The sequence below is a fragment of the Corvus cornix genome, chromosome 1, assembly GCF_000738735.6.
Source record: "Corvus cornix cornix isolate S_Up_H32 chromosome 1, ASM73873v5, whole genome shotgun sequence".
In the NCBI taxonomy this organism is placed as follows: domain Eukaryota; kingdom Metazoa; phylum Chordata; class Aves; order Passeriformes; family Corvidae; genus Corvus; species Corvus cornix.
This window is the reverse complement of record NC_046332.1, coordinates 34,392,120-34,416,650: the sequence shown is the minus strand read 5'-3', so window position 1 is coordinate 34,416,650 and position 24,531 is coordinate 34,392,120. Positions and strand designations below refer to the sequence as shown.

The 24,531-nt window shown below is 38.3% G+C and overlaps 1 protein-coding gene across 29 annotated transcripts in view; it reads right to left on the bottom strand.

The window, feature by feature from the left end:
- Positions 1–24,531, bottom strand: part of DLG2 (discs large MAGUK scaffold protein 2) — a 1,001,253-nt gene that overhangs the window by 183,263 nt on the left and 793,459 nt on the right. For all 29 annotated transcript variants that reach the window (XM_039562448.1, XM_039562454.1, XM_039562457.1 and 26 more), the window contains one exon: positions 16,978–17,080. In XM_039562448.1, the coding sequence (XP_039418382.1) occupies positions 16,978–17,080 (103 nt within the window). The remainder of the gene's footprint in view (positions 1–16,977; positions 17,081–24,531) is intronic.

Sequence of the window (24,531 nt, the reverse complement as noted above, 5' to 3'; positions counted from 1 at the left end):
ATAATTTAAGGTAAAATACATTACAGGGATATATATTTAGCCTCAAGCAAGATTTACAAACCTCAGAAGTTTACAGATCTGGTTATAGTGAAAAGAAAAACAAGGGAGATTAAAAATTGGAAATGTGAAAACAGCTGCCTCAGAACAGTGAAATATGATGGCCATTGTGAGAGGCAGCATGCCTTTGGCATCAGACCTATTGAAAATATTCAATTTTCTAAAGAGAAGCATTCCTTGTGTAATTCTTTGAATGAAAATATTATATGGCAACCTCTATTGAAGAAGGCACTCAAAAAATCTGGCTTCAAGTATTAAAAAATTGAAGAGATCTATGAATAACACTGTTTTATAATTATGTTTAGTTATTAATTCTTAAAAAAAAACTGTTTATAAAGTAAGTTATGTAACTTTTAATAATATATTTCAGTCTTGATATAGAAATGAAGTGAAATCTCAGCTTTTGTCATTAAAACTCATCTCCTTATGGAATAATTAATTGTGTTTCCAGACTTTGTTAATTTTTTTCCTGGGAAACATACAGACTACACTATTCTTTAAGCTAAGAGACTTAGGACCCCAGGTCACACAAAATAAAAAGATGTAGGGGCCCTGTATCATCTGAAGTTACAAAGGGATTTTAAAAATTGTACACAATTAACTGAAAGCATGAACATAATGAAACCGCTTAAAATCATGAATTATTCTTATACTTAATGCAGGACTCTTGTCACCAAAATACATTGCAAACCATGGTGCTCACAATTTTATGCTCAAAGACAAGCCAAAAATCAGCTCACTCATGTAGTGCATACTAAAGTTCGAATAAAAGCCTGGCTGCCCAGCAGATCTCTGAGTACTTTACAAATGAAAATGGACTGATACAACAATTGTTGAACATGCACAGCTTCCACTGAAGTCACAAAATGTATTTTAGGATTAAGCCACAGTCAGAGAGCCTGTTTTGGCACATTACTCATTGGAAGACCCCTTGGCTTCAAGACCCAGTGAGCTCAGCAGGGATGCTTTGGTGAATGGGAAGTGCTGTACAGGCTTCTCACCAAATTTCACAATGATCTTATAATCATGCTCCATTACGCCTTGCTACATCACACCTTGTTTTACAAACAATGCCATATAAAGGACCAAAGTGATCTGCAATACCATAACAGTAGAATAACCTAGAGGAAAAAGGCAAACAAAAGCCCCAAACCAAAACCTTGATAAGCAATGCAAATGCAAGTGGTAGAGTTAAGCAGAACCCACGATGCCTGGTTGTCAATCTTATGCTTTAATCGCGAGGTCAAGAGGCCCTCTTCTGCTGTCATTGTCACAACAGACCATGAACTGAGAGTGAAAATCTGTGGGGAAACAAGGAAAAGATGTGAAAGCACCTCTTTGGGCTTGGAAAAAACCTCTCACAGAACTCTCCTTTATAATAATCACATTGGAGGAGTGGCGACTCCTGTCTTACACACAACGTTTCAGATTCCCCTGAAGTACAGGAAAAAGTGATCTTTTCTGCCCAAGGATAAAAGCCCAGGCCATTTCTGGAATGAAAAGGAGTGGGAAAGAGAGAAGGGGCAGAGCTGGGATGGAGAAGAAAGGGAGAGCCTCAGGCAGCCAGGCTCACCCCTCCAACCAACAGCTGAGGGACACTGATCCCTTCTAGGAAGCTGGAGGCAGTTGCCTGCATGACTTTCCAAGGCTCTGGAACAAGTAAAACAGGCAAAAGGGTTTTGCAGCCTCTGCCCTCTCCAGTCCCCACCCACTCCCTGCTCCATGCTCTAAGTCCCCTTGTTTCCACAGCCCAGTGTAAAATTTGTCATTTGTGTTAGTGTTTCACTGGGGCCAACTTTGAAACTGGTTATGCTCCCATTTTCTCTGGAAATAGGAATAGAAAACTGAACACTGCATTCTTTCCTATACAGAGGTTGAATTTGAAACTATTAAACAATTTAAATCTCATTTTCTTTTTCAATATATTTACCTACCTTTTAAATTTTTTTAACACTACCTACAACTTTCTTGCTGGTAGCCGTAATTTCTTTGGAAGCTTCATGGCTTCCTATGAGCTTGTATGTAGTTTTCCAGCCATTATATTTTTGATTTCACAGGCAGGATTTTAATACATTGTTTACTGCAGCCATAAGTCACTTAAATGTGTTAGAAAGCAGATTTCTCAGTAATTACCATTTTATTTACAATCCTGATGTAACCAATTTAAATATAACTCGGTTTTCAAACTTCGAAACAATGTAAAGAGACTTAGGAGAGAATGCAGTACAAGTGCAAACAGCAATCAGCAGTCATGTTTTCACTTCCATTAGTAGTAATGTTTTCTTAAAAAAATTACTGGGAAAACTTTGTGAACTGAACCACTTGTGACTCAATGGATGCTGTTAAGGTCTAAGTATCAACAGCCCTCATGCTGTTGTTTTCCAGATCTAGAAATGCTGAAGGAGAAATGCTTCCATCCCTTGGAAGTGGTAAAAGGAGCTGAGAAATATGTTGCACTGTTGTTCAGCCATCCTTGGTGAAGTGATATATACACTGAGAGATTTCAAAGGCAAAATCTCTCCTCAATACAAGACAAGAGACTGCAGATAGGCTGTCAGGGGGAATCTCTCCATGTGACAATGCAATACCTTCCAATTTCTTCACAGAAGTTAAAACTCTGTTGTAAGGGGCAGAGCAATAACACCTGTGGTAAATACTGACATCTCTGTAGCTGTTTTTTATCATTCTCTTACCATAAGACTCATCTTAAGAGACAGCGCAGCATCACACCTGGACCTTCATTCACACAAAAAGAAATATCAACCATTTGGTTACTGCTTTTGGACCCAGATTTGGCCAGCCTAAAGCCTTCCTGTGCCAAGCCTTTCCTACTCATTGCCAAAGAGAGAATGTTAAACATAATCATATTTTTACATTTATATATATTTTCTACCACATACACTATACTTATAAAATTTTTACATGTACTACAATATATAGTAGTAGCAGGCTCACTGGCAGGCACATTGACTTTAAGTCACCTGAATCTGGGTGAAAGGGAGTATAAACAAATATATAAAATCTTTATCTTATAATATTGTTTACTATGACACCTACAGACTTATTTTGAAACATCACAAAAAGATCTCTGACAGAAGCATGTCTAGAAATGCAATGCAACTTACAAAGCATAAACTCAACTTGTTTCCTGATGGTGGTAATCTGTACCCTTTTTTCAGAAGGGCACGCTTACCAGAATTGATTTCTCTCCGTAACTTCTCCTAAAATGATTATGTTTCTGACACTCAACTGAAAATATCTGCATTTGGAAAATAGTTCTGCTGTGCTCCTACACTTCTACTCTGCTCTAAAGGCCAAGCAATGAAGCATCTTACAGGCTCCTGTTTGCAGGATATTCTAGGAGAGGTGACCACAATTTGAGAAGCAGAAAGTGTGGCTATGAGATAGGATAACGCAAAAGCACTTTCAAATAGAGATAATTTGGACTTCTCAACCCCTATGGTTTTGAAGTGAGATGTTTCATTTAGCAGATGCACATTTCCATGGGAACCAGATGGATTTGTGAAAAAGTCCATTTAGTAAAACTGCTTGAATTTCCATTATGAAAGGATTCAAGCAGAAAACAGATGACCACACTTCTAATTTCCTTGAAAATAGCTTGGAGGTGAAGCCCTGGATCCAGCCAGGCCTGCCCCTACCCACAGGCTGGACTAAGTTCCTTTATTCTAGAACTGATGATACTTCATTCCCAGTACATTAAACTCATCTCATATAGTCACTTATTAGACATAATGGATGCAATTTTATCTGAAATAAAATACTTATGGGGAACACACAGACAAGACAGAATATGGCAGTTACTGTGCTCAAGACAGTCAGCATTTTCCTTTGCAGCAGTTACTTCCATCATGCTGCAGGTACTTCTTCTCTTCTTGGGTTATTTTATGATAATCCTAAATCTATAAAGTTTTTGTGTAATGGCATTAATTTATGCATTCTTTATTCCAATGCAGGTTGACTCCTACCATTGAAACTTACAGTTTCTGTCCAATAACTAACACTTACATTGCTCTCTCTTTACTTTCCAAACATAATTACTGTCTTATTTTCTGATCCTTAAAGGTGGCTGAGCTGTTTAACAAAATAATCAGAAGAGAGTTATGCAAATTCAAGGACAGACGTAGCACCCACTGCTTGTCAGAACCTCTGCTATCCCTGTGGGCCTGTTTGGTACACTTTGCTTTTGAATTTCTGCAACCACAGACTGCAGAATTTTACATCGTTGCTGAATCCAAGCCAGTAATGATAACATGAACTACCTCATGGTAGTAAACACTGAGATATGCTTAGAAACAATTGAGAAGGATTAGAATCACAGAGTGTCTTGGGTTGGACAAGACCTTAAAGACCATCTGGTTCCAACCCTCCTGCCATGGGCAGGGACACCTTCCAAGAGACCAGGTTGCTCAAAGCCCCATCCAACCTGGCCATGAACACTTTCAGGGATGAAGCATCTACATCTTCTCTGGGCAACCTATGCCAGTCCTCACTGCCCAACAAATATAGATTTTTTCCCTATCATCTAATCTAAACCTGTTTCAGGTTAAAAAGCAACTAACAACCCATCATAAAGAAGATACTTACCTCATGCTGAATAGTATTCCTTTATAAAGAGGACGAATTTCTAAGATAGATGCAAATTTCAGGTCATTTTTCAGAGGTGCAGGGCATATAATTGCAGAGAAGAAAAATAATGCAGGTACATTACTCCTGGGACACAAGCTGGACTGGCTGTGTATTACCCTCCAAGCCATGTAGGCAGATCATTCTGATTCAGACATTGCTTTGATAACTTTTATCAGAGGCTGCTCGAATGTTTAAGGAGTTGGGGATTTCCACACAAAATTTTGCACAAATACACACCTACACATGTGCAACACAACGGGAGGTTTAAAGGAGAAACACGGAAAAGTAGGGACACAAACATACACACATAAAAAACCCTCTTACAATCGCCACTGAAGTGCCCAACTGTACAAAAAACTTCCAAATCTCACTTCCCAAATGAAATGACAGAACAGCCAAAGTATGAGGGTTTTGCACCTCTCTCTCCTGTACCCGTTTCACACTCAGTCCCTGTTGCCAAGTGCCTGTCTCTGCAAGTCAGGGGATAGCCAGCAAAATCCACACCACTCTGAGTCTCTCCAAGAAAGTGAAATATTCTTGTCTAGGAGGCATGTACATTAAACTGAAACTGAAGTAACCTGACTGACTCATAACATGCTTGTTACACATTTCTTCGTGTATTTAGGCACCAAACAGCACTGAAGCAACAATTAAACTCAGTATTCAGAAATGTTGTTCAAAGTTTGTAAAACCTGAATTTTCTGTGTAATTCTGAGCTGCTGTGTGTAAACCACTTTAAAGCAAACGTGCTTATAAAGTGAAGTGCTAAAAATAATTATTGCAAGTGCTAAAAGTAATTATTGCCTGGGTTAGTCTCACATGTTTCTCTTGAAAACTGCAAAGGGAATTAGAAAGTCACAAGAAAGTACTTCAAGATGTCTGATAACAAAATTTACTGAAAAGTGACTTATGCCAGACTTCTTTGCCCATGTCTAAACTACAAAATAGAACTAAATTGAATTTTATGAGAAGGGATCAGCCACGTAATTCAGATCAGGATATTTCTATTGCAGAGCTTAATTTGAGTGAATGGCTTAGAAAACATTGTAATATTGTTGAAATCATCTTCAACCCTAAAACCAGGACATAAAGTTACTTTCTGTTCAAGATACTAAAGCTTCTAAAAGAAGATGGATTGCCAGGTTAAAATATACGGAGATTTTATCTTCGTAGATGTATGAAGTTATATCTTTAAACTCTTCTTCACACTGAACTGTAGTTAATACTTAATTAAGAAAATTCCATTTACTTCAGCATCCACCTAAATTTCTAATTTAGCCATAATACAGTAACCCATATAGGTGAGAGAGGGTAAAATCAAAGATAATATATACCTTCAGTGCATTTTTCTGTCGTGCAAAGGTTTCCTACTCAAAATTAATATTGAAAAGAGGGGTTTTTTTTGAAGCTGACATGACATATGGCATTATTTCAGTGACTCTGCAGTTAATTAAGTATTTTCAATGAGCCTATAATGAAGTATTGAGATTGACAGTGAATTCTAAATCTGATTCTTATTTCTCTTGTCAGCTGCCATCTTAACAGCCATGAAAAGGCAAGTAACGTAAGGAAGAGTGACGTAGATCAAGGTAATGGAAAAAGGGGAATTTTTTGTAGAAAAATAGCTCAGTAGTAAAGATTTTCAGAGGCCTTGAGCTGACTTGCTGAAATATACTTTTATCCCAAGCACAGCTTAGTGTGCAATCTGAAGCTGTTTACCTTCTTACTTACCCTTCACATGCACCTGCAGTCTAAGAATGTGTGGAATATGATGGCTGTGATGAGATCTCTTGCAGACACCCTTTGCAGCTCTTAAAATCTGGCCCTGTGGATCCCAGATTCCAGTTTCCAATGGCTGCATGTGCGTATTTGTATGTGCGTGTCCACTCAACAGAATTTCTGTTCTTAACAATGCCATGGTCACCTAACTATCAAATGCACCTCAAATCAGTACTTTTACTTTCACTAAAGATCATACGTATTACCACTCTCAGCAGGCAGAGATCAGAGCTAGGAAGGCACATGGAGCAGGGTAACTATTCACTGTTGTAAGTGAAATCCTTAAAGAAGCTGTGGATGCAAGTGCAGCATTTAGGAACTCCTGAGTAGATCTTCCCTCTACCTCTTTGTCCCTCTCTATTTAAAAATGCACATTTTATGTTTCATTTCTTACACGCTGCTGTCCTTCTTGTCTGTAGGGAATAAATTCAAAATAAACAACCAATTATCTAGAATTCATTATCTTGCAATTTCCTATCTTGCCTTGAAACTCTTAATTTTGTTATTTTTCTACTGGAATCACAACTTTAAGTTGTCCATGATTCTTCCCATTTTTCTCTCCCTACATTAAAATATTGACTGTGCTAACTTACCTGAAGAATTATTCCTGAGAGAAACTCTTGTCTAGCAATAAACCAAAGGCAGAGACCTCAATGAGTTCCTTTCTGGCTTCATTAGTGGTTCACCTGTTGAGCTGGGGAAAGCAATTTGATGTCTGCATAGCTCTTTCTAGTAGCTGCTTTGCAGGGACACCAGAAGAGTTCTATTCATCTTGCCTTAGCTTTGTCCATCCAGCCTAAGTTAGTCATCAGTGTTCATTCTACAGCTGGTAAGAAGAGACTCAACTCATCAATAAAGGCTGAATGACCTCAGAGAGAATTACATCTTGACTGAGAGACCTTTGGCAAGCAGCTTAGCCAATGGCCCCATATAAAGAAAACATTACTCTTATTTTTGTTTGTTTTTGCCTAGCTCTGTATCATAATTAAAAGCAAAGCTCTGTATGTGTCAAGAACTATAAACTTTAAAAATACAAATCATGAAAGACTGTCCCTAACATTCACTGAGAATTTTGTGCTGACAGCAGCCACAGTACTGGGCCAAGAAAATCCCTGATATGCTGTTGTCTCCTGTGATATTTATCAATGCCAGAATAACAGCTGTCATTTTTTGTCAGACTTGCTATCTTACCTCAGCATGAGATCTCCAGAAGCAGGTGAAAATCTCTGCATCCTTTGGGAAAACTTCATCCCCTTGTATCATAGAATCAGTCACAGAATCACAGAACGGTTTGGGTTGGAACAGACCTTAAAGACCATCCAGTTCCAACCCCCTGCCATGGGCAGGGACACCTTCCACTAGACCAGGTGGTTCAAAGACCCATCCATCCTAGCCTTGAACATTTCCAGGGGTGGGGCATCCACAGCTTCTCTGGGCAACCTGTGCCAGTGTCTTACCACTTTCTCACTTGCTGATGTTTTGCAAGAAGAAAAAGTGACACCAGAAACTCTCTCTTCAGTTTGTCTCTTTCTAACTAAACACTGACACAAAAGCACCTTGAACTTACAAGATAGATTCAAAAGCAAAACTAAATTTTTTTCTTTTCAACAGACTGAAAAGAAGCTCTGCAGGAAACACCAGAAAAATATACTTTTAATTTCAAACTGAAATCTTATTTGCACAGTATTTTCATATAAATTACTGCAAGGAAAGGTTAAATTTTAGTATTCATATTCTCTGGGGACATAAGCTGAATACACAAGGATTGGGCAGAACCTATATTTTATTATTATTTTAAGCACCTGAGCATTGGTGATATTGACTGTATTGTGGAATGTCAGCCAGTTATACTTTGTATTTTCATGTCTCTACATGAAGTAATTCACCCGAAGGCACAAGAAAAACAGGTTTCTAGAGAGCTTCTGAATTCTAATATAATAAAATGTGTTAAACTGTTTGGATAAAAAAATATTTTCGTGAAGAGTCTTCAGCGTCTTTAACAGCCCAATCACCCAGGGCCAGCTATGAGTTATATAACAGCCTCTAAAGCTGAAGTTTTCCAGTTCCTAGGAAGACTAGGAGAGGCAGTGGCAATGGAATAGGACAGACTTTTATTAACTGTAAGAAAAGAAGGAAAGAAAAAAAATCTGACACTGAAGGTAACTAAAAATCAAAACAACAAAGAAACAAACCATGTCTTTGCAAAGTGCAAACATCAGTAAGAAGGGAAAGAGAACACATTTTAAAGTAAATAGATAGCAATAAAGAGGAGCTTCTCAAGTCATATGATATATGAAAGGATGTCACTGTGAAAGAATTAAAATAGAAAAAATTTTGGTAAGACTTATCGCTTAAAAAGTAAAGACTGCAAGCAAAAACAAACACCTTTGGCATGAAACACATTTTTCTCCAGGTGAAAAGCACAATAAAAAATTGAAAAAAGAAAGAGATTGAGAAAAGAAACACTGGAATGGGTAAAGAAATAGTGTCAACCTCATCCTCGTTCTAAAGTGAATTATCTTTGGGCATCCCTCTGCTCCCTCTGCAGCATACCCCCTTCTAAAAGGCCAGGACACAAATCCATACATGTCTTTGCCACTGAAAGAAGGTGTTGCTTTCTAAAAAAAGCTGTCAGGTAAGGGCAAAACCAGAGTTTTAGTGAACTCTAAGAAAGGGAAGAAAATGTGGAAGAATCTGTAGCCCATACTTAACAGTTAAATGAGCACCTGCAAACATGACCCCTCTTGCAAAAAGAAAACCAACCCTTTATTTGCATTCCCAACCAGACTTATTAATGACTACTCTAACAAAATAGCAAAAAGTGGAAAATACTGAACTTAAATTAATAAATTGTCAAAGAAAAGTAATTCATAATCTCCAGCATGAGGAATTAGCAGATCCACTTTTTCCATGTGCACGTAAATATGACTAAAGCACAGAAGGCTGTGTACGAACAACAAAAAACTAAGCAAGACCTGCACTACAGATGAAGCTTAAGGGACTACAGAAAAAAACTCCCAATCATATAAATTCATGTTTTCACATTTCCAATGAAAAGAAGAAAAGATGGGTTTTGAAAGGAAATCATGCTTTCCCTGCACAACATTGACATGGACAACTGTGTATTCTTCAATGAAGAATGTACTATTCAAGGAAATTTAAAGCCTGTTGACAGAGACAAGAGCTAAATATGGCTGAATGAAAAAATAAGTACTTAACATGAAACATTCATGAAAATGGGAATTGAGAAAGCTCAGGAGTCTGTAAGAAAACAGCAAATACACTGTAGCAGACAGGGATGACTACATTAAACACAAGCGAATCTGCAGAAAAACACCAAGAAATTATATCCATAACTTGTTTCATGCATAGACACACAGTGAGTGCTGACTATTCTAGAGAAAGCCCAAAAAAAAAAAAAAAAAAAAAAAAAAAAAAAAAAAAAAAAGAATTCTTCATATAAAATACTCAGTGTTGTATGGGTTTCACTATGTAACTCTACTAGGAAAGTGATCTTTAAATTTAACAGAGGAATTAAAATATAACCTTTTGTGTCTTATGGGAAGCCTACAAAGGTTTGACTTTACAAGAACACTTGTAATCCCTGGTGCTTCAGCTGTGGCATCTGATGAGCCCCAGAAATATCTGTCAGTGCTGGGGCAATGTCCATGAACACAGGCAGACACAGGGACTAGAGTTAATTTGCAGTGGAGTGGAAGCTGTGGTGAGGACAGCTCAGGCAAACAGAAAGGAAATTCTGTGAGATGAGAAAATAATTTGAAAGTTAATCAGGGAGATTTTTTTAACCACCCTTTCCATTTTAAATATGCTTCAGGGGTTTTTACTTGAAGATATTGTGAAACTTGCAGTGAAATGATAAAATTAAAGGCTTTTCTCCAACAACGTAAAAATGAAAGCAGCATATGCTAAATAATGTGCAGCAAATAGCGGCACAAAAACTATACCTAAGGCAAATGTTTTGCATGGCCAGGCAAACAGGTGCTATCTTGGCACTGGTGCATTTGTCTGAAGGGTACCAAAACTGTATTTATTAGATCAAAAGAAAGGCAGCAAATACCAATCTCAAAATTTAACCCTGTACATTAACTGCTGACATAGCTTGGAGCACTCAAGGATTAGTTTTGAGCACAACAAATACCATTTGGTGCACTACATGAAATTGTGTATTGCAGCCACACAACTCTGTAAAACATCTTCACTAACACAGAAATCTCTGCAGCACAGAGCCAATTTCTTGCTTATTGAACTCTGGCAGTTTTGTTGAAGCAAAACATGTTAAAACGACAAGAAGGGAGAAATAGTTTTGACAGCATCATCTGTCATGCCATCCCTGGAAACATTCAAGGCCAGATTGGATGGGGCTCTGGGCAATCTGATTTAGTTGAAGGTGTCCCTGATCATGGGTGGAGGTTTGGAACTAGCTGGCCTTTAAAGGTCCCTTCCAACTGAAATTATCCTATGATCTGGCTAACCTCTCTTCAATGGGCACTTCATGAACAAGTAAGGGAGGCGTAGGCCTGCCATTTAATCAGCTGGAGAAAACAATTTACTATTCTCCAACTCAGTAAAAAAACTTTATGTGCAAATCAGAAAACAGTAGAATTGGAGATGCCCCTATAAAAAAAGGGGTAAAATAAGCAGCCTTTAATATTGCTATTTGAAAGAGTCTCTTGTGTAGGAGAACTCTGGCGCATTATCAAGTATTACCAATAAATTTGGATTGGAAATAAAAATTTCCCTAGTTTTGGAACAATGCTTCTTCTCTCGTGGTGTCAAGTAAAAAAAAAAAGGCTCAAATATAAGGGAAAAATATATTATCATAATGTTGAGCTTTGTTATTTATATTTTCAGTCTTTCTCAATTTTCCTAACTTAAAAAAATGGATCAAGCTTCTCAACAAATTCACTCACTGAACTTCAGCAGGACAATCTATGAAACATACCCCTCAACTTTTTTTTTTGCTTTTATTCATCTTTATAGTGGTGGTGTTTTCTACCTGAGGACAAGGAGAGGATTTTTCATCCCCCCAGGTGAGTTGGAGGGTACTCAGGGCAAGTATCACTTCACTATGTGCTTGTCCTGGTCTTTCTCCTCTCCCTAAGCTGCTAGCCACTCTTGGAAACTGGATCCTCAGCAAATGGGCCTTTAGTCAGATCCAGCTAGGCCATTCCGAGAGTACGTTCTGTTCTTCAATGCACATGCACGAAATATAACTCTAATATCTTGCATTCTTTGGCAATTGGATACAGCAGCTTCCAGGTGAAAGCCAACTGCTGTAATGCAACTCTAGCCAAGCAATTAAGCTACATTCTTTTTTAACAGCTGGGGAAAGGGAGCTTTAATAGGGCTAGTCATGTTTCAAAGGATAGAAGTAACCTACACAAAGATGAAAAAATAAAATTTTTTTCTTTTTCTTTTGTATTTTCTACCTACCTAATTCCCATGGCAGCTGGAAAGGTTAAACGTCTGAATCAGGAATTTACGTGACTTGTACCAAAAGAGGAGACAAGTGTTTGTACTCTGAGGCAGGAACAGGGAATGAAAAAGGGTTTAAGTGCTAAAAAATATCCATCTCTTCAGAGACCTTCAGAAGTGACTCCTGGATTTTTCAACTGGTATTTTCAGTAAAGCAAATCTCATGCATCTGCAGCTCAGACAAATGTGTAAGACAAGGGGTATTTTTTCATAAAACCTGGGGCTGCTTATAAAAGTTAGGTCTAATCCAATGTACTGTGGAGCCTCCCAGAATCAGGAGCAAAAGAATGAAAAAGTAAATGTAGTATCAGAGCTGCCAGGAGTTACTTAGGTGCTGTTCTTCAAAAATTCCCTTAGCTAATGCCTGCAAAGACAGACACTGCCTCTCACAGTGTCTCTCCCTCTCACACTGTGTGTATCTAAATCTCAGCTACTCACCTCACAACAGGCACCGAACAGCAGCTCACTCAGAAAGAGATAAAGCACAAATTCTTTCACTGTAGTAACTTTTTAACCTCTTCAGTGTCAGCTGCTCTAATCAAACTGTAATCAATGAATGTTTTCCCTGTATGCAAGCTGTTAAGAGAGCTGGTTAATTGGCTCGCTGGAAAGATTTAAATCACATGAAACTTCCAATTGGTTTAACAGTTTTCCAGGGACTGTTGTGAGGCAGTAGCTGCAGAGGTACTGCAATGCAGCACAGCTCAGCTTGCAGACCACTGACACAGAATATGTTGCAAAAAATCTTAAGGCTACACTTTACCTTTTCACACTACTGTGGGGGAAAGGAACATGAGCATTTGAGACTAAAATGTGCAATAGAGCTTTTTAGCAGCTTTACTAGGAGACTAGTACTCTGGCCCCACTCCCAAGCAGTGTCTTTCAGGGCAAATTGTCACTATTTCAAACAAAGTTCCCTTTTCTTTAAAAATATATTTTAGCTTAACTAACAAAATGTTGCTTCTTTCTTAACTCCTTCCACACTGAGCTGTAACTTGTAACTTTTGCCATTAAAAATCAAAATCTGTCCTGAAAAAAACCTGGAAGTGTAAAATATGTTTCCCTGTGTGGTATATATTCCGGTTTAATTTCTACTTAATTGTTTAATAGGGACACACTGTTCCAGCCTAAGATTTTTTTCCAGGCTCAGTTTTTATTTTGCATTTACTTCATATTTGTGCAATATTTTAAAAGAGATCTGAGAGTTGTTAAGCTGGGAGGAAAGGTAAAATGCTTCTGATTAATAAAAATTGAAGTGCAAAGCTAAATATAAGTGATTGGTTCCTCTTCTAATTTTGTTCTAAGTAGCTTTTGGTCCTTAAATTATCTTTAATTTCATATCAATCATGTGCAGAAGATGTGAGCTTCACAAGAATATGAAAGGTTATCTTTCTGAAGCCTGCAGGGACTAGTTAGTGTAGATTGAATACATCAACAAACCTCCATATGAACTACATCCACAATGAGTATTAAGAGATCATGATGCTTAACATTAACTGACCTCCATTTACACAATACATGTGTGTACAACATGCAGTACACAGGCTATTTTCAGGTTTTAAAATAAAAGTAAGGAATCACACAAAAAGCCCAGAATTACAGCTGCTGTTCCTAAATATGTACTTCTACTGCTGAGCTCTGAGTTTTTTAATTTCTGTGATTTGTTTTCCTCTTGCTCTTAATAATCTTTCCATAACTTTGCTCACAGAATTTACATTTCTTCTTGAATTTTCACAGTGCTTTGCCTCTTCTAGTTCTCAGAGCGATGAAGGAAATAAAGGTGGTGAGTGTAAATGAGGAAAACAGGAATTGAAGAGCAGAAGAACCGAGGAGTCGGTTCTCCATTTATACTATCCCTTGTATTTCTAATCAACAACTTTGCATGAAATTGTTGTTTGTATCTTCTATTCTCCCTTTGTTCACAATATCTGTGCTCTTTTCCAGAATTTTCACTAAGGCTACTTTCATCTGAGGGCCGGGCAGCGTGGTTCAACTGAGCACCATCACCAACCACAGATCTGACAGCATTCAAAAAAATGCTGTGATGCTATTCTGTTTTATCTGAGCTCATCTCTGCATTTGCGTATTCCAAACAGGATGACAAAAAAAAGCACCACAATATTGATGGGAAAAGCTATTCAAATTGATGGTAAGAACTAGAGGAGTTACCATTCTTAGGAGATTTATTGCCAAGTCTCTAGACATAAATGTGAAGGAAGTTGATATGAGGCTTAGAATGGGATTCTGTTTGAAACAAGGAAAAACTTTGAAAACTGCTTCTATAGTATTTACCTAATTTTCTTTCCACAGCATAGGATAGTATTTATTTTTTGAGAAAATATCAAGATAAGCATACTGTAAGCCTTTCTTTACTGTATAAAAGTAAGCTTTTTCTACTCACTATTTTAATTGCTAATCATCAGCTGGCTTATAGTATAGACTGGTGCTTATATCATTGTCACTCAATACCCAAAATATCAATAGCTAAAGGTTTCATTGAATGTTTTTGTTTGCAACAACATCTGATAGCTTAATAATCTGGAAAAGATTAAGAAAACGTACTGATTAACATTTGTAGTGGCTATTCTTGGATCTCCCCAGAAAAGCCTGAAGCTGTAGTAACAACTCAGAACTTCCACTGTGAAAATGGAAGAAGCTACAAGCCAACTTAACTTATGTATTTTACTAGATTTGGAAGCATTTTAAAGTGAGAAGCTCCTGAGGGAAGCACAGTTGTACAGTTTTAGGACTATTTTACGACTATGTTCCAACATAAGCAACAAGATAAGATACAGTAAATAAGAAATGAGGTATGAATTTCAAATAAAGGACAAAAAGAGTTCTGCAATAACTTTAGAATAAAAGAAGTATTTATGCTCATATAGAGTGTGTTTGTCTTTCTGTGTGACCTATAAATTTTTAAACAATTCTCTGTGAAGGTTACTTAACTCTTGAAAATTTTTTTCATCTTTCTTTGCTGTTAGGCATTTCTCAGGAAAGAGATATTTCATTTTACATCTGATTTATGCAGTTTGCATTAACCAGCATCTCATATTAAAATGAAATACTTCAGCAGTAACACAAGACATGCTGGACAACTACAGAGTACCCTCATTACTTTTAAAGATTAAATCATTTACTATAAAAAGGCAAACTTTTGGGCCCTGTTCTTCCCAAGCTTCACTCTCTGTGGTGTGTTTTGAGCTATTTGGCTGAAACAGAAAACTGGCTTTGCTTCACTGACAAGAAGTCACACCTTTGGGACTAGTCTGCCCTCAACAGGGTTTTTGGTGAACGGAGCAATGACATAGGAAAAATGGAATAAATATGCAATATAATACCTGATGGATTTCATTAGCATCATTTGAATTGTATATTCACCAAAACTGAATTTGACACAGTACTGAGCTGCTACAATGTAAGGTACAAGTATGTCAACTAGAAGTTCGATTATAATAGGAGAAAGCTGTCAAGAGTTGTGTATTTTTGTGTATCAACAATGGCACGGAACAACTGTGACATTCCAGTGATTGCTACAAGTACCCAGACACCATGGTGATAATTGCAGTGTAAAATCACCAGACAGCAAACAAGACTACTGGAACTAATAGGAACATGGTTTCATTCAGAACCCAGTGCGGATCTCTATCTGTAATGGAATTGCTTTTCAATACTTCTTCTTTGAAATACCGCTGATTATTACTCATGCCTTTTTATATTAATATGTTCCATTTATTTAACTAAAGAAAGATACTTTCAATTTCATTTGCTCTCATCTGCCCATTTCTTAGTATGGCCTAATTTATTCTCTTTGGTGACTCAAGGGCAGATGAACTAATAAATGGATACTTGATTCCAGATCTGAAGCACATTTGTACATTCGACTAAAATAGAAGCTGTTTTTCTGTTTCTGTGCTATCATCAGGATCCAAAAAAATGAAGGAAAGTATCATATTGGATAAATTCTGGCAGTACTAATTCATCTTCCCTAAAAAGCCCCAACTGACTAAGCATGTTATTAGAGCTAATGTTTCACCTGAGACCTACATATCTCCTAGGCTGGGCACAATCAGGCAGAACCAACTTGTGAATTGAGATAGAACTGCCTACTGAAAAACATAACACAGTGCCAGCAAATCTTCACAGACACATGTACTTGCTGAATTAATCTGGCAAAGACTTTCAAAGTAACAACTGCTGCAGAGGAAAACCACCCTGAGTTCCAGTCAGAAGGTAATATTTCTCTCACAAATTCCTTAAGAACCTCAGATTGTCATTTGGGTCACTGCTCAGGGACAAAAAGAAGTTCTGACCTTTAATTCTGAACTCCAAATCAATCAGCGCCTACTTCTGTCCACTGAAACTAGCTTAACCTCTAGACAGCTAAATATTAGCAAAATTTGAATGAGATGCATCCCACCTTAAATGTCTTACATTTTGCTGAATTTCCTGCTGATGCTTTTATTTAGAAAGCTGTCATTTTCTCTCAATAAGTAGTTTTTATCCAGGCCTAATGGCCCTGAAGGTACAAGGACACTGTCATCCAACAGTAATAATGGGAAGCTCTACACATTCTGCAGGAAGCATTTATCTTTGTCTAATTCTAATCTGACTGTTTGAAGTGATGTCAGATCTTCCTGGCATTTCTGTTCTCTCTTAACCTGTCTTTTGCATTACCTATTTCCAGGAAGAGAATAGAAAAGAACATAAAATGAGCGCTAATGACAATAAAATGATTAACTAAGTGTTGATTACTGTCTTATTATATATACACTTAAAGAGAGGTCCTATAGTTTCATAAAACGCTTCTAAAAGCCAAGTCTGTGACAAAAATACAGCCACTTCTTTGGGACAGAATTGTCACTTTAATTTTAATTTCAGATAACTGCTGGTGATAGCTGGGAAACTCGCTATCTACAGCAGCCTCATCCTGTTAAATGAGTGGCTCCAAAGCACTTCTCTTTTGCCATCTGCCTTTCAGGTGGTTATTTCACTTACCCTCTGGCTGGTATTGTGCTATGATTGTTACCGTCTGCCCTGCTCCTTTGAGCGCAGCCGCAGCCTGCTCATGGGTAGCGCCTCGGAGATCGATGCCGTTCACCTGCGCAGGGAATGAAGATAACAACAGGTATGAGGAGTTTGGCTTTAGGCAGGGAGACAGAAGTGGGGTTCTACTGTAAATATCCAATGGATGTAAAGGTCAGATTGCCCAGATGCAGAAGCAAAATCGAAAAGACTGAGAGGAAATTTCCTATGACTGGCCAAGAAGATACACACTGGTACCACTCACCCCACAGTTTGACTGTGCTTATCCATGCAGATTCTCTGACTGCTATTTTTGGGTGTTCCCTGCTCTACTGAGTTTACATTTTTGGTTGTCTCTTCATCAAGCACTATCACTTAATACATTAAGTTCAAAAGACAATTTTTCTGTAATGCTTGAAGGTCACTGTAGAATACTGCAAGCAAGGAAACTGCTCCTTCAGACAAACTCTGCAGGGCCAGTCAGTAGCATCAGGAAACCCATAGATGCATAGAGCATGTCTAAAAAAAGCTGCTTGTTGCAGAACTTTCAGAGCAAAAACCCCATCTACTGTTTTCTGTTCATGCAACTCCTCCGACCACTGCCTGGAAATATCCCGTATCCTGCACACGACAGCAATGGAGTTGCTATCAGACACAGCTTCCTCAACTCTGCCTCTTCAACATCCACAGATCTTTCCATAGGGTTTCTTTTTCTTAATCAATTTTGGCTGCACAAGAAATAGAAGAGGAATAGAGTAGAACTAAGTAGGAAGTCCACCCCTAAAACTCAGGGACAGTTTCAGAACTCTTTTGATTTGTATTTGTGATACGTTTTGTCAGCAGTATCCCAAAGAAGAGACAGAATTCACATACAGATTTATAAACTACTCCAGTAACTTGAATTCTGCTTTCCAGTGGGAGCATTACTGTCTAGCTGTACTGAAGAATGTGAGATTTCTTTTATTTATTTATGTTTGTATGTATGTGTTTATTTATGTATTTATCTGTCTTTCACTTCTACAGGTTTTCACTCTATAATATTTTAGTGAAGAACAGGGAACTTTTGTCATATAGCAACCTCAGAAGGACAGAAATCCTTTTCTGATTGCTGAAGAAAAGAAAAAGAAGGGTGTTGGGGTTTAGTTTAGTCTTAGGTTTTCCTGTTAAAGGAATTTTCTCCCATATGCATGTTGCTAGGGGACAAATAGCTGTACTTAAGAAAGACAAAAAGGGGAGTGGGGCGGGCCTGGCTACTCCTTTGTCTACACCTGGGTGTGGGGGTCAGTTCGCTCTGAGCGTCCGGAGAGAGAAGCTGCAGAGAAAGGAGCTGCTGCTTCTTTCTTTTTGGCCGTTCTTTCTTCCTGCTGGAAACAACGCCGGGACCCCAAAAGCCGCTTTCCCTGCCCTGCTGGAGACCGAGCTGTGGCTGCCCTGCTCCGCTGCTGCTTCGAGCTTTCGCTACGCTGTAGCCCTGCTCGCCCTGCCTGCCTGGGCCTCCGTGGGTTTTTCCCATCTGGATACATCTCGTCTGCCACCCGGGATTTGCGTTAGTCCCTGCCGCTCCAGCCTGCCGTTCTAGCCTGCCGTTCCAGCCTGCTGTTCCTGAGAGTCCAGGATCGGCTGCCCAGGGGTTTGTGAAGCCTTTGTCCCATCCCTCCCCGGGATCCCAGGACACCGGTGCCGCGTGCTCCCCGAGCTCGCTCCGGAGCGCCCCCTGCAGCCGCGGGGGAACCATCGCACCTGCCCTGCTCACCGGGAGCCGCCAGCGCCCCTGCCGGCTGCGAGCGGAACTGCACCCGAGGGGAAAGGGCCCGACAGCCGAGAAGGCTGGCACTGGGTTTGTGATTGCTGTTACTGCCAGAGTTGTTGTTGTTTTGTTTGACTGGTTATATACATACATATAGAGAGAGAGTAAAGAACTGTTATTCCTATTTCCCAAATCTTTGCCTAAAGGCCCTTGATTTCAAAATATAATAACTTGGAGGGAAAAGGGGTTATATCTGCCACTTCAAGGGGGGCCTCTGCCTTCCTTAGCAGACACCTGTCTTTCAAAACCGAGACAAAGGGAAATAAAGGGCAGGAAGAGGAAAGTGAACCATGCTATAACAAGCAAATAGGCTGAAACACTAGACCCAAATTCTCATCTATAGCAAATATTTGTGTTTATGTTTACCAAGTACTACTGCAAGATGGCTAAGCACATATTGAAAAGATGGGGGGGTTTAATTTAAATTTTAACAACTTTTTAAGGATTGCAAAAATAAATTTGATTCCATGGAACTTTTTAAGTAATAGCTACTGAACTTGTTATGAATACATTTACTTAGGTCAATAATGTTTAGAAACTGGCCCATCTTAACTTGCTGTCTTTCATCAAATTTTAGAGAATGTGATGTTTTGAGAACACAATTATTATTTACCACGGAATCACAGAGTCATAGAATAGTTTTGGTTGGAAGGGAATTCTAAAGCCCCTCTGTAATGAACAGGGACATTCGACTAGACCATGTAGCTCAGAGCCCTGTCCATCCTGACCCTAAATGTTTCCAGGGATGGTGCACCCACCACCTCTCTGGGTAACCTGTGTCTGTATCTCACCACTGTCATCATAAAAAAATTCTTGTTTATTTGCGTGACAAAATCTAGTCCTTACTAGTATGCAAACAACATTTAGACTATTGCTCTTAGAAAAACTAATTTGTGATAGCAATAATATAAAGCCCAGGAGATACCAGAGTTTCTGATCCAGAAGACTGCATGATACTGTAGAACTGTTGACTGTACACAGAAATTATGAGCATGGGGCAAATATAACATAAAAACTTCATAATTTAACACAGGAATCCTCACTTGTCCCAGCTCCCTGTGATGTTATAATGGTTGGTGGAAGCTTTCAAAAAAAATGAGCCAAAGGTTCAAAAGCTTCCATTAAAGTCGTGCACAGAAACCTCTGGGAAACACTCACTGAAACTCAGTCTAGGAATATAAGACCCTAGAGAGCAATAATTAAGTGCATTCTAAAAGAACAAAGGAGAGAATCAGAACTTTCTGTGTCATAAAAATCTAACATATTTTAATTTACAACAGTGAAAAATATCTAAAGAGGGAGATGATGTCAGCTAGGACTTTGCAACCTCTGTGGAGAATACCAGCTTCCTGTAAGGAACACAACTTAGGCTACTGCTGTAGAAAAAGAGGTGCTGTTCCCTACTTTTTCTCAGTGATGGTGTTATGACACTTGATGTTGCATTGCATTGAGCACAGATGTACCAGCACTACAATCACTCAATAACTCTGCACTATAGCCATGGTTTTGTGAAGTCTGAGCAGAATCCCTAAATTTAGGAAGCACAGTGCCTGTATCATGACATAAAGGAAACATCAGCCTTGATTCTGTGTCTGAAGAAGAGAACTTTGAAGCCAACTAACCTTTCCTTTAATAGAGACCTTAGTTCTAATCTGTGTGTGTTTCCCTTTCATAACTGGAGTCCTTGAGAGAGTCCCACAAAAGAATAGGATGATCTGAAGAAAAGCTTAAAGGAAAATTCCTGGATTCCTGAGCTCCTGAACTGGGGAGATGGATATAGATGATGTCACCTGGTCAGCAGGTTCCAAGAAAAAAAAATTAAGTTTTGTTCAGGCTTAAGTTTGAAGACTGTAGATTATGAGAGGACACAAGCCTTTCTTAAGCAACATAGGAAAACACTGTGGCAGTCTCTAAAAGTCCTGTTAATAGTAGGGAAGATTTAAACATCATTAATAAATCCCAATAATCTCTCTATAGAAAAAAGGAGAGGACGTCTGAAAGAATAAGGAAATCACATGCTTATTCTCTTTCTCCTCTGAGAAACAATAGTTCTGTGTCTATGTGAGCTAATAAGTACAATCCTAATAATGCATCAAGACTGTGAATATAAGACAGGAATTTCACCGAAGTTTTTACACAAACATTTTTCACTTCTCCACAGAAAAACAAGAAGCTGCTGGAATGGCAGCTGACTACTTTCTGCCCTTTGCACCTTTGTTTTAGAAGAAATGATTGCCTAAGGTACAAACACAACACATTGTAGTGAATGGATTTCCCTGATAATAATTTCACTTTTCTGTTAGGATATAAGTGGGGATAGACACTTGAAGACTTAGAGGCCTGAGTGGCTGAAATCAAAAGAGCAAGGAAAAGAAATTTCAGAGAAAACAACACATAAATTTTATCTTCTGAAATTTTTATCTAGGTGATAATCTAGCTAGGCAAACCAGATTAAGTAATGTTGAACATTAGGTTGACTACATTAGGTTGCCGAAACAGTGATCTCCCTCTTGAAGGTGCACAGCTGCAGAAAAAAAAATCAAATAAGCACTGCCAAATAGATAGGGAGAGGTCTGTTTGCATGCTATTTTACTCACCAACAGTGACAGAATCTCACTGTAAGATAATAGGTATTAATTTTAGAAATGATTTATAATCTAGTTTGACTTTGTAAAGAACAAGAAGAGTAGATGTTAACTTGATTTCTGGGTATCATTTCCCCCTACTTAAAAGCAAATATAATAAACTCCCAAACCTTCTAGTTGAAAAACATCATATTCATGTAGCAGCATTAAATCTTGATGAAAGGCACCATTAGTTTATATGTTTTAATCAAATTTTTACCATCAGAGCAAAATGAAGAAGAATTTGGAAAGAATAAAATGAATAATACTCAGTCTAGTTTCTTCCTGCAAAACAATATCTTAATATAATGTCTCATAATAATTGCGTGCAGTGACATTTTTCCCAATATGATTTCATTGCAAATTGTTAAATCTGATTAAAATGACTGCTTTTAATTAATTTAACATAATTTTTTTTAAGAATAATCAGTAAAAGAAAGTTAAAAAAAATCAGAAAAAGGTGCAAGTGTGTGCAGGAAAAGTTAATAAATATCAAAGGTGTTTTGGTTGTTCGTTGTTTTTGTTTTTCTACAATAAACAGACTTGCTTCTTTAGAAAGTATTATACAATAAGCAAAGTAGCTGTTCTGAGCTTGACTGCACAGCCCTAATGTCCTGGCCCAGGATGAACTTGACTGCACAATTTCTGATGCCTAACTTCAAAATGAATTTGACATAATGGAAATAAGAAGAGCCTGCAGCTTATACAGAAGTCTGTCTCTTCTGCGTGCTGCGGCAAAAAGCTGCTCAAAAGCTTACAAACAAAGAGGAGTGCTGCAACAGAAGGTTAGAGCTGAAAACTACAGTCAAAATTAAATTGAGATGGAGAAAAAGATGCAACAATAGCTCACAGTAATTACTGGGCCTTTGCACTGGTTGACTCAAAATAAAGCATGATCTACTTCATTTAATACTGAATCATAACTGAAGTGAAAGATCAGATTTACTTTTTGCACAGATCAAACTCTTACAAAACTCGAAGAGTTATATTTCCTCCAAAATATTTGAGTAGTCCTTATTAGCACAAATTGATTGTGTTCTGAACAGATCTGTTGCTGTCTGGTTGTCTTCTAGAAAGTGAACATGATTTGTATGTAGGTCATTCAAACAGAAGCTAGCAGAATAATCTGGTTTATTTAGCCATTTCTTTCTTTAGGCCACCTTATTTTGTGTTTGTACAGTGGTTAAATGAATACTTGGAACACCTTGTTGGATTGGAAAAGAAAGGAAAAACACATCCTTTCCCGGGGGAGGAAACATAAAGGATTTATTTTCATTTCTTCCTTAAGTTGTCACTGACATAGTACATGCTTTTATACATTAAATTAAAAGGTGAAGGAAAGGCATTCTTTTACCACGGAACAAACAATAGAGCAGAGTTTTCAAGTTCTGTCTAAATTCTTTTCATAAAATAAGAGCTTTTGGTGCCTGAAAAAGCAAACAGAAGTCTGAATAATGACAACTCTTTACAGCCAGAATTCCTATTGTTTGCATTCAGAGAGGATACAAAGAACCCTATTTATCTGCCGTAATTTTGCACATCAATTTAAATATTCTCAAGCATGTTATCAGGAGATGAGAGGAAAGCTGGGCCATGCTCTCCAGCAGTCCTGCTTAGTCACTGGGAATGTAAAACAGGGAACATTGGGAAAAAGCCCATTAGGGATGACCTGCTGGGAACACGTCTGAGGAAGACCTTCCTCACAAGCAGGTGGAATAACCATTCTACTCCACGGCCCCCACAACTCTTGACGAATGATAGAGCCCACCAAAAAGCACAACTCTAAGGAACCAGGGTGTGTCGCCAAAGTACAGCCTTTGAGCAGCTTTTTGCAAAGCGAAGGCCACACATCCTGCCTGAGGTTGAGGCTCTGCTGGGTGCTGCTGGAAGAGCTGTGGAAGTAAAGCAAGCTCAGCACCATGGACAATCTGGGACATGGTTGTGGGGGTGGCACCCAGCAGAGGAAATACTGATATGGGACAGTCTTTGCCTTGCTACTGAAAAAAAGGTTTACAAATAGAAAGATAGAAGAAATGCATGGGGGAGTCTTCACTCTCCAGCTTAGCTTTTGCTATAGTTTCAAGCTTGCTTTATTGCTTTTATCTCACTTTTCTCAATTCTGATCTTTTCTGAGCCTACACTTTCTACTGTTTAGTTAGAGCTGCACAGAGAAGCACAGTGGTTTTCTCATTCTCAACTCCACTGAAAACATAGGATCATGTCCTGTCTGTTATTCTCCATGCCCAGCATCCTCCTTCTCTCTTTTTATGGGCTAGCAATTTCAGCAACCTTTACAATTTTCCTTGTCTGGCTACCTTGGAGTTACAAGTTTTGCCTCTAGTAAGCAGTTCTTTATGCTCTGATGAGCTGGATGTTCTAGAGGCAAACCTCTCTCTGGAAAACAAGAACCACCATGGGGATATAAGCTGTATCATGCCTTTTTCTGCCAGGAACTTTAAGGAGGCAGCTAAGCCAAAACAAAGAGATATAAAAGCATATTTGAAGCAGAAAAAAAAAATTATGTTCTTGAAGAGGTGTCTTGCACACACTGCCTTTTCCAGTAGGAACAAACAAGTTTTCTGACTCACCAGACCACATGAATCATTCCAAATGGCACCTGTTAAGCCTAGAACCATAGGCAAAGACGTTTTAACCCAAACTGTACAGAAATTCTGATACAAGATCTGCTTCCCATGTGATTGTAGCTTTTATGAGTGATCCCAGATTTGCAAACTTTGAAGTAATTTCACTGAAGTGACATCTTAAGAGCCATTTTCCCTCAATTCCATCAGAATTCCTCAAAATTAGTTTAATAAACAGAACTAGTTTAATAAGTAAATGACAGCATATGAAAAGGTCACATAGGCTCCCTGGAGCCTGAATGGACATGAAACTTATTTTACTCAGATCACTAAATAGCTACCAGATTGTTCAAGTACCAACCTGAACTGGACGGGATTCAGCAACTACAAGGTGATCAAAGACATTTTGTCGTATTACTAAATGGTAAAGTTCAGACAAAGGAACACATACTTTTTGCATATTAAGCCAACTGGTATTACCAGTGAAAAATACTAGCTAACTACACAGGCCAGT